The sequence below is a fragment of the Salminus brasiliensis genome, chromosome 2 (assembly GCF_030463535.1).
Source record: "Salminus brasiliensis chromosome 2, fSalBra1.hap2, whole genome shotgun sequence".
In the NCBI taxonomy this organism is placed as follows: domain Eukaryota; kingdom Metazoa; phylum Chordata; class Actinopteri; order Characiformes; family Bryconidae; genus Salminus; species Salminus brasiliensis.
Genome location: NC_132879.1, coordinates 19,767,076 through 19,777,363, shown reverse-complemented (window position 1 = coordinate 19,777,363; position 10,288 = coordinate 19,767,076). Strand labels below are relative to the sequence as shown.

Genomic DNA, 10,288 nt, shown 5'->3' with positions numbered 1-10,288 from the left:
AAGAACACCAGTCTGCACACTAGTCAACACCAGTAAGGTAAACTGGTTTAGTTGGGCATCTCAGTTGATACTGTTGTAATGTTGCAGTGATGCTCGAGTGTCAAATCAACAGCACAAGCTGAAGCAGGGGTCAGGCCTCTGCGCCATACAAACTAGTCACTGGTACACTTACATACACGTGCACAAATGCGTACCCACACAGCGAGCACACGTTCAGCTTCAGTGCGAACCAGCCCACTCTGATTTCATTCAACTGAAAGACGTTGGGAGGGTTTTGTTTTTTCTCCATATTTTCTGCAGTGATGACCGTTCACACTAGGCGAGCTCCAACAGTGCCATCAAGTGCTGCCAGCGGAGAATGCACTTAAAGCCCCCAACGGTTGAGCAGGGGAAAGCTTACAGCTCGGAAAATCTGATTAAGGCCAGCTTGCCTTGGCAGTCTGTGTCTTTATTTATTTATCTCAATAAACACACACTCACTTTATTCTGGGGATGCAAAGCAGTGGTATAATTAGCAGGACGTGACTCCCTAATTGGGCTGTAATTGATATGAGAAGCGTGGCAGGGCCCTGCACACTGCCACCTGCTGAGTCGGTGGGCGGGGCTTGGCTGTCACTCAATCACAGCGGCGCAGCTGATGGATGGTCATACATAAGAGTTCCGCCCACTAATTAGTTCTCCAGTAGGAAACTGGTGGCAGGTCCTGGTGTCTGATGTAATGCGGGCCTTTACGCTATTCCTGAAGTGCGTCTGTGTGTTTCTGTAGCTAGGGCATGTAAGTGGAGACACCTAGCATTTATAAGAGACCTCATACTAATGGTTGTCAGCTCCATGCAGCTAAAGCTGCCAAACTGTTATCGGTTCTGATTCTCCTCGTCCTCTCCGCAGCTCTTGACACAGTGGACCACAAGATTCTCCTGTCTACCGACCTAGAAATTACCGGCTCTGCATGGCGATGGTTTGCATGCAGGGACGCATGCAGGGACGCTCATACCAGGCAACATGGCAGGGGGACACGTCCGCTCTTTGTAGTCTCTCTACTGGCGTTCCACAGGGCTCGATGTTTGGTCCTCTTCTTTTCTCACTCTACACCAGCTCTCTTGGTAAAGTGATATCCTCTCATGGATTCTCTTACCACTGTTACGCAGATGACCCTCAACTCATCCTTTCTTTCCCACCATCTGACACACAGGTTTCTGCCCGCATCTCAGCATGCCTCACTGACGTCTCTTCTTGGATGGCGGCTCACCACCTCAAACTTAACCCCAGCAAGACGGAGCTGCTGTACATCCCGGGAACTGCTGGTCACTCCTTCTACAGAAGCTCAAAGCCTTGGTGAAGTCATGGATGACCAGTTATCTTTCTCAAGTCATGTCGCAAACGTAACTCTGTCATGTACAACATCCGGAGAATTCAACCCTTCATCTCCAGAGAGGGCACCCAGGTGCTCGTTCAGTCTCTTGTCACTTCCAGACTTGATTACTGCAACTCTCTTCTGGCTGGTCCTCCTCTGCGTACCATCAGGCCCCTGCAACTCATCCAGAATGCAGCGGCACGGGTCGCCGTCAACGTTCCTAAATTCAGCCATGTCACTCCACTGCTTCCTGCATCAGATTCAAAACCCTGATGCTGGCCTACAAAGCCAAGACTGGACCAGCCCCTTTGTACTTGATGGCAATGGTCAAAAGCTGATCCGCACCAAGAGCCCTTCGAGCTTCAAGTACGGCTCGGCTCGACCCGCCATCCCTCAAAATTTCGCGGAAGACAAGCGTCCAGGCTTTTTTCTGTCCTGGCACCAAAGTGGTGGAACGAGCTTCTCCTGGGTGTCCGAACGGCAGAGTCGCTCAATGTCTTCGAATGCTACCTAAAGACCCACCTCTTATTGACTTGTGTTTGGTAGTGTCTAAACTTTGGATCTTTGGATTTTTAGCCTATTCAAACTAGCTGAAGTTTCTGGATAAGAGCGTCTGCTAAATGCCTTAAATGTAAATGTATATATGATACACAGTATCATTTATTGGACGTTTCTAATGAGTAGAAAGCTACATACATGGACATACACAACCATATTCCCAAATGTTTGTGGTCACCCCTTCTAATGAATGCATTCAGCTACATTAAGTTGCTGTCAATAGAATAGGACTCTCTGGAGCAGGTGAACATCAATCTATTGGTGCCATGTCTAATGCCATGCATAGGATAGAGGTGTGCAGCAGTGGAACTGTTCTCTGGAATGATTCCAATACTGTTGTGGATGAGTTGGGGAGTTGGGGATGAGGTGGGGTGATGATCATCTTTACATTCCTAGTAACGCTCTTGCTGCTGAATGCAATCAGATCCTCACAGCTGTGTTCCAAAATTTTGTTGAAAGCCTTCCCTGGACAGTAGAGACAGTTAAAACAGGAGAAACAGTTTTTGCTAATACACTTGATTTATGGAAGAAACTATGAACAAGGTGATGTCCCAATAGACATTTAGAGTACATGTAGTAATTATAAGCAAATATATGCAACATTTGCAACATATACTTAGCAGGTTAAGCTGGTTAAGCTGGATGACTAGCTTAGCTCCTAGCCATCATATCATCCATCATGTTTTTCATTTACTGATTTAATGTACTCATTGATGAACGAACTGGTAAAAACAGTCAAGCCATCAAACTTGTATGAAAGCATACCCTGGTCTTAGGGAGCTATACAGCAATACAGTGGAGATCTTTTCAAAGCCAGGGTAAAGAAGTGAGAGGATGAAGGATGCACTGGTCAACCAGTTTAACCTGCTTGACCTGGACAAGCCCTTTTTTTGTTTTTTGTCAGGGAGGTCTGACAACCTACAGTGGAAAAAGTGGTGCAGGGCAGAGATCGATCTGAGGTGTTGGTGAAGTCTGGACTGATTAAGAATAAACTTTTTAGCTTGGGAAGCCAGAGTGCAAAGTTCATGTTGGACAACAGCCAACAGAATTTTGAAAAACATTTGCTAAAATTCTTCTTATTTCTTCCTCTACAGAAAAGTTACCTATAGTATAAAATAATTGATACTGACTTTATAAAATAAAGTCTGATTTTTAATTTGGGTAAGGACACCTCCCTGGCTCGTGGGCCTGCTGTTTTGTTTGCTTCATTTTAACACCAGGTTTGTTTTTTTAAGGTTAAACGACAAAGTATTTTTACATCAATTCCAGTCCTGAGTGTCCAAGTGTATGATAAAGTTTAAGGTTGTTCTAAGACATCTGGCCCAACTCATCAAGCTCCTTATGAGTTGAGTCAGGTTTTTCAATGCAGCGAAAGCTCATAACTGCGCTGCACATGAGCCCCCAAGGCCTTGCACTGAACGCCTCTGAAGTACAACGAGTTCCTGAGATTGGAGCTGAGGAACACTGTGCTAGAAACAGCAGCACCAGCGTGGCCTGTAGCTTGCGATACTTGGTTGAACCGCTGCATTGAGTAACAGCCTATGAAGGGGATCTGAGTAACAGCCTTCAGTAAATTGGAATGTATTTTTAGGGAGCTGTACGGCAGTACAGAGATCTTTTCAAAGCCATGGTTGAGAAGAGAGAGGATGAAGGATGTATTTGACCCTCACTGAAGTGAGTAAACTGCTGAATTCTGAGGAGCTTTGGTGTGTCAGTCAGAATTGGAAATGAGCAAGTGAGAGAGTGGTAGAGGAGGAAAGTATGAGCCATTATGTTTAATCGTTTAAATAGCTCCCTTTGGGAATTGCGCAGCTCTAACGATGTCCTCAAACTGGAAACGTAGTGGTTCGTTTTGTTTTGTTTTTTTTTTTTACACGGGCTGCATAAATATATATACACAATCAGGGACACACAAGCTGGCTTTGATGCTCACTTGGTGGGAGGCTGGCTTGTCATTCAGTGCACACTAAAGCACCCTGCTGTCATGACCTTCAAGGACACTCGACTCCCATTCAAACGCCAATTAGGCGTTATCCTGTTGGTAAATTTAAAAAAAAGGAAAAGAAGTCCTCTGTGGATTTAATAACAAACTCATTAGCCACTGCTAACAGGGCGGAACTGCCTTTTAATTAGTGCAGCACCTGATTAATGCACAATTAGCAGAAGCCAGATCCAGTTCGTTCTTCTCCACTTTGGTGGGATTAAAAAGTAAACACAGGCTCAGCAGCTGCCTCTCACTCTGTTTGGCTGTTTCCTCTTGCCAGTTCTCTCACTCCCCATGCCTCCACATCTCCCTCCACAGCCATGCGAACATCTGGCAGTTGCTGGCCAGGAGAAACATGGACTGTCTTTAGCTCCTCATATTAACTTCACTGTGATTCTGTATCCAATATGAAATATAAAAAAACTAAAAGAAAGATCTTAAAGTGTTTTACAAGAACTTTGGAGCAAGAAGGGTCAGTCCTTGGCCCTTCATAGTCCTCTTACACACTTTCCTCAGCTCTCAAAGGGTGTGCAGGATATGCAGTGCTTAAGAACTGAGATGGCCTGGACATTTAACATAAAGCCCCAACAGCAAGGAGCTCCAGCAACTGTAGAGAGCATGGTTTAGAAATACAAGAAACATCAGTTACTTGATTAGTAATTGATTCTTTATTTTATAATTACAACAAAGTAACATGTAAATCATCTCTCAACCCAAGTTCACCTATTGCGGCTCAGGTAAGCCTATGAGCACCTTGACTTCTTGTAGTAACTTGAACAATGCAGTAACATGGCATGACCACATGAGGCTGCTGTTACAACAAAAATGTATCATCTGCCTTGACTTGAATTTTGCTCACTCCAAGCCGATTCACCTTCGTACATGTATCTGTTTATACAGTAGCAGTACTGCATTAAATTCAGAGCCCCGGCTGAAATTGATCCAGTGTCATACATAAAACAGTAGTCTCCACCATGCACCAGCAACCTAAGGTAGTGTGTAAGTAGCTTACCAATGGTGAGAAATGCTTAGTATTTTTAGTTGCTTGCATTAGCATGTCTTTTAATGTCAGCTGATAGGCCCAAACACAGGCCAGTCATTTTGCCCTTCAGCCTGCCAGGCCCTGACAGTTCTTGGCTAAAGTGCATTAATCCACATCCATAGCTTTCTGAGCTTCTGGAAGCCTTCCAACAGAGCTCAGGCCTTCCGCTTGGCTGTTAGAATGGGTAGGTATTGAGACAGTAGTAAGATTTGACATGGTCTGTGTCTCTGCAGTCCTTCTCAGGGCACTGACAGGTGCCTCTTGAACTTGTTGTCAAATTTGTGGTGGTGGTGGTAGGAGTAGCTCTCGCTGAACGAGCGAGCAAACGCTACCTCAGGAGCCTTCCACCATGTCTCGGCCTGCCTCATCAGCTCAGGCAGGACGTCCGGCACCACAAACTGCTCCACCAGGAACACGACTGGCAACACGGCCAACAGAAAAACCCAGCCCACCATGCCTGTCCAATAGGAGAGGCCCAGGCGCGTGATGTCACCCCTGATTTCAGTGATGTGCTGATTGGTGAAGAGTGCCCAGCTTAGGAGAAAGAAGAACCCTGTGAAGAAGGATTAGGGACATGTAAACAACCGTCAACTAATTTCAGCGTTGACCTACATACAGGTCCTTAAAGGGCCCATATCGTATGGAAGAATCCATAAACTTGTTTGATGTAGTTGTTAAAGTCTTAAAATGTGCCGTTTACTCCATAGGCTATAAAGTCAACAAATGGAAACTAAACATATTTTCACCTATTCAGTCTACAGCAGTTTAGCCCCATCCATTCAAGTTATAAAACATGTTTTAGCCTGGACTGCTTTCTAAATGAGGCAGAATACAGGGTAGCCAATCAGAATAAAGATCATTAAAGGAGCAGTAACAGAAACAGCCTGTTTAAATAAACATATGAAGAAAGGCTGTAAAAATGTTAGAAATGTGACTCCTACAATGTTCGGCCAACTGCAGAAAGTCCAGAAAAAATCTTCAAAATTCAAAATGGTCTAGTTATGTGTGTCTATGTGTTTAATATGCACCCTTTAAAGTTTTATTTATGTTATATATCAAAATTGCAGGCTTCCTATTCAAAAGTCTTGTTCACTATACCACAGTTAGTTTAAAACCCTGCAGTGGGCTGAGAGACATTCTAGGAGTGACAATATTGCATGATATTACTCCACCACAAACTAGCAACAAGTACCAAGGCCAGCACTTAAAAAAGACAAAAACACAAAGCCATTACAAAGCAGCAATGTTAGAATTATACAAATTAAAGACCAACATGAATTATGATGAAAATAAAATCTATTGGCCTGTGAAAACATTTATTTTGATCTAAATTTGCAAGATGAAGCTGTTAATGACACAGCGTCCCAAACTGCATACAAGTACACTAAACACAGGCACATAAGGTTTAAAACACAGCAGTACTCATCAGACGTGTTGCTAGGTAGGATACATTGTGTGGATTGAGACACAGAATTAGATCAGCCAATCAGAGGGAGCATGATGGTACTGCTGCACCATTTAAGGTGGAATGGATCCTTTGAATACAGAGCGGGTGAAAATTAATCAAATTTCAGCTTCACATAAATGTAAGTACTTAATATTTAATAGCTTTGGCAGTGTGTGGAAGTGTGTGTAGCCATGGGATTATTATATAACCTCAAACATCGCCTAATGTTTTGGCCATTGCTCTTAACCCTAAGGCCACTACTTTACCTTGAAGAATGTTGATAAGGAGTTTATCTAGCTTCTATATTTTAAAGTCTACCAATAAACGGGCAGAACTATGGTATAATCACAATAATATTAAATCAAATGTATTTGTCGTGTGTATTATCAGTTAAGTGACCACTGTTCAAGTGTTTAATTGCTGTTGTTTTGACAATTGAGGAACTAAAGCATATGCCCACAAGTTTTATTTCCACAGAGGGATTTACAGCATGGACAAGGGGATCAGTATAAATATGATGTGTTAATTCTGACCTGTAGGAACAAGTGTGATGAGTAGCAGCATGGTGGGGTAGAGTGCCTGGCCTGCCATCAGTAGAGAGCGCGTGTTCGAGTAAGAGCGCACTGTCCGGGATGTCCAGCAGAGCGCAAAGACCAGGCACAGCACTCCCGAGCTCACAGCCATGAGAAAAGAAAGAACGGCAAACACTCTCTGAGCCCCCAAACCTGTTCAAACCAACATACATGCAATTACTGCCTGAAATACTGTGAAATTTCACCAACACAATTATGATGTGTGCAGAATTACAGACATGTGTTCCAGAAAAGCAGTTTGACAGTGTAAGGACTTTCAATCCACACCACAAATCTACATAAATCTTTATTGTACAAGCAATCAATCTTTATGACAAAGCTATCTGACTTGTCATTTACTGGGAAATGACAAACAGCCCCCAAGTGACTTCTAAATCTGTCACCTAACTGGATATGAGTCCAAAAAAATCCCATTAAAATGGTCTCTTGCTTAAAGCAGACAGAAAATGTGGTACATCCCCACAAAAAAAAAACATGCCAGAAATGCTGGAAACGCAAGCCTTAGCATGTCAGCTTAAGCTGAGGCCTCCAAAACTCCCACTTTGCTTACGCTTGGGTGAAAGCTTGAAGCCTATCCAGCCAAATGATGGCAAACAACAATCTATCCTATAGCATTTCACATCCCATCCAGAGAAAATACAGCTCTGAGACAAATGCTTATTAAAATAGATACTCTTTCATTAGCTGGAAGGTTTTCATGACACTAATTTCTAGTTCAACAAGCCAGCACATGCAGATCTTTCAAAATGCTCATGAACCATCCCACTTTGAATTTCCTGGGCTTCTGGAATTTCCATTCTTTGCTTATACATGAGACTATTTAAATTGCATGAAGCAAACATACATTAATTTAGCATTCCTATAGTTATACTTTCATTCTATATGTGAAGTTATAGACACCGCATAGAGAGAGTGTGTTGCCTTCCACGACCAAGAGAAATGAGTAGAGCAAACAACTCAAAATACTTTATGGTTTTATTCACTTCTTTTGAAACCTTGAATGGGTTTATGGTTCTTCTGTGAAAGAACCCTTTCTGGCCCTTTACATTTACTCCTACAAATAAGAAAAATGTGCTACAAAGGGTTCTTGTTCTTTTTGTAGTAGGATAGTCTTGTTTGCTATGTGCACATCTTCTACATCCTCTCATACACAAATGTATCAGACTGTTAATCTAAGAGACCGGTACTCACCTTCAATACCCTGTCCCTCGGTCCAGCTATCATCTGGACTGGTCTCGTTCCCATTCACCCACAGGCCCCTCTCATCCAGCCAGCGAGGTGTCCAAACAGCATAGCTGATGCACAAGCAGCCCGCCAGGCCCAGACATGACTGAGCGAATCGAAAGCGGCTTGTTGGATCATCTAGCTCCGGTGCGTTCATAACTCTCTCCTCAAAAGACAGAAGCTGAAGCACAGAGAAGAGAGAGAAGATTAGACATGGATGTGAATAAGTTGAATTATTTGTTACCTGTTACGTAACTTACTCAATAATCTCTAATAATAATCGGGAATACGATGACCAATGCAACACAGTACAACCCCAACATACGTTAATGGTTCTTTGAGCGATGCCATAGAAGAGCCACTTTTGGAACCATAAAGAAACATTTGTGCAGTGGAAATGTGTAAAGGTTAAAGGTTCTTCACGCTCAAAAATCTCTATTACTAAAGGTTCTTCATGGCATCACCCAAAGAACCCTTTGTAGCGGCTTCATTTTTGAGAGTATACATGAAAGACAAAACAACAAACAGCACTTAAAGAGCTCCTACCTCAGGATGAAGTCACGCCGATGTGGTGTTGTGATAGCCTAGGCAGGTTACACTACACACAGAAGAGAAAGATCTGTGACCCAACAAAGAGCACACAGAAGCATTAAAGACAGTAAGACGGAAGGTGACGTACACTTATCAAAGACACACACACACACACACACACACACACATTTGCTCTCACTTCCCCTTCACACTGTGTAATATGACACTGGAGATTTCCCTCTGCCTACAGTGGAGACCTACAGTGGGTGGAAACTCCCCCTCTCAAAAACACATACAATACCAAACAGAGTGGTTAAATTCCCCCAGAAGTCCAACTGACTCAAACTGAGGTTTGTAGAGTGAAACTGTACTGTTACAACTCATATCAGATCAGTTAAGGCTGTGCTCTGACTTGTTTTGACATTTATAAAAGGGTGGGCTGCAAAGAGAGGGGACATGGAAATCAGCCAAGGGACAGTGTCACAGTGGGGCCCTGAAGTCTGAGGCCGCTAGTAAAAATGCTATTGCCTGAAACTGGCATGATCTGCATACCAATTTCAATCAGAGGTAGAATAGTTGGAATTTAAACATGAATTTTTAGACCTTCTTAGTATTTAGGTTGTCCCACTTGAACAACAATGAGTTGTATGAACTCAGACAGGTTTGTGAGAAAATTTGTGATCCATAAATCAAATCCCACTGACAGTCATCTGGAGTCATCTTTTTGTGCAAAGGTGTCAACATGGGCAAAGGTCAAAAGCTCCAAAATCCTGTGTGTGTTTTGTTTTGTTTTTTTTTTAGTTCTAAAACCTCCGTTGTTAAATTCCAGGTTTAAGTGAAATAAACAATTAAAATGGTCTCAAACCTTTGAACCCTTTATTGTACACTTATTAAAATGATTTATTAAGAGCATGCCATTGGAATTATCACTAGATTCTTAAAAATAAGTGTCTTCTCCTTCTTCAGTTTTTAATGAGATACCAATTTTGTGGGTCTTTAAAGAATTATTTAGTAAATGTTTCTTTAAAGCATCTCTAGAGTCTATAGAGGACTATAGTGGACTTATACAATGTAAATGTTCTATACCAATTATACCAAAGGTTTTTACAAGATCCTTACATACAGGCAAAAAACATGAAATATCCCAAAAATAGTAATAAATAAATAAATGAATAAGGTCTAATAAAAGATCTAGTCCAATAGTCCAAGATTGCTTGCCCCAGATATATAAAAAACTTTGATAAAAACAGTTTTCTTTAAGCTAAATGATAAATACTCCAAATTCATTAAATGTCCTGATTAGAGGTTTCCTAGAATAAAAAAACTGTTTTCTGGGCATAGTTGAATAGTTGAGTTCAGTACAAACCCTGTTATTTTTTCACTGAGCCAAAAACAGAACCAAAAACAAAACCTCTAAGCCGTTACGTAACTGTGACATGAGGGGGGGAAAAAGTGTTGAGAAGCAATCAAGAAAAAACGTAATCAAGAAAAAAACAAAAAACAGCAACGGTACCCAGTTACAGTTAAGAAAAGGTAAGTAATTCGATTACAGGTG

At 42.1% G+C, this 10,288-nt stretch overlaps 1 protein-coding gene across 1 annotated transcript; it reads right to left on the bottom strand.

Annotated features, from left to right (window-relative positions):
• Positions 1 to 4,545: 4,545 nt before the first annotated feature.
• Positions 4,546 to 8,967, bottom strand: LOC140549889 (uncharacterized). Its single transcript, XM_072673651.1, has 4 exons — positions 8,749 to 8,967; positions 8,170 to 8,383; positions 6,919 to 7,110; positions 4,546 to 5,491 (listed from the first exon to the last, which is right to left on the bottom strand). Exons 2-4 carry the CDS (start codon positions 8,357 to 8,359, stop codon positions 5,178 to 5,180), a joined length of 696 nt encoding a protein of 231 aa, XP_072529752.1. The 5' UTR covers positions 8,360 to 8,383; positions 8,749 to 8,967; the 3' UTR covers positions 4,546 to 5,177.
• Positions 8,968 to 10,288: the final 1,321 nt, after the last annotated feature.

What these genes read in the sequence shown, in the direction of transcription:
- LOC140549889 (XM_072673651.1), bottom strand. Translation starts at nt 8,359, where the DNA reads ATGAACGCACCGGAGCTAGATGATCCAACAAGCCGCTTTCGATTCGCT. An exon ending in CGAGGGACAGGGTATTGAAG is followed by an intron (nt 7,111 to 8,169) that starts GTGAGTACCGGT and finishes TGGTTTGAACAG; the next exon opens with GTTTGGGGGCTCAGAGAGTG. An exon ending in CATCACACTTGTTCCTACAG is followed by an intron (nt 5,492 to 6,918) that starts GTCAGAATTAAC and finishes CCTTCTTCACAG; the next exon opens with GGTTCTTCTTTCTCCTAAGC.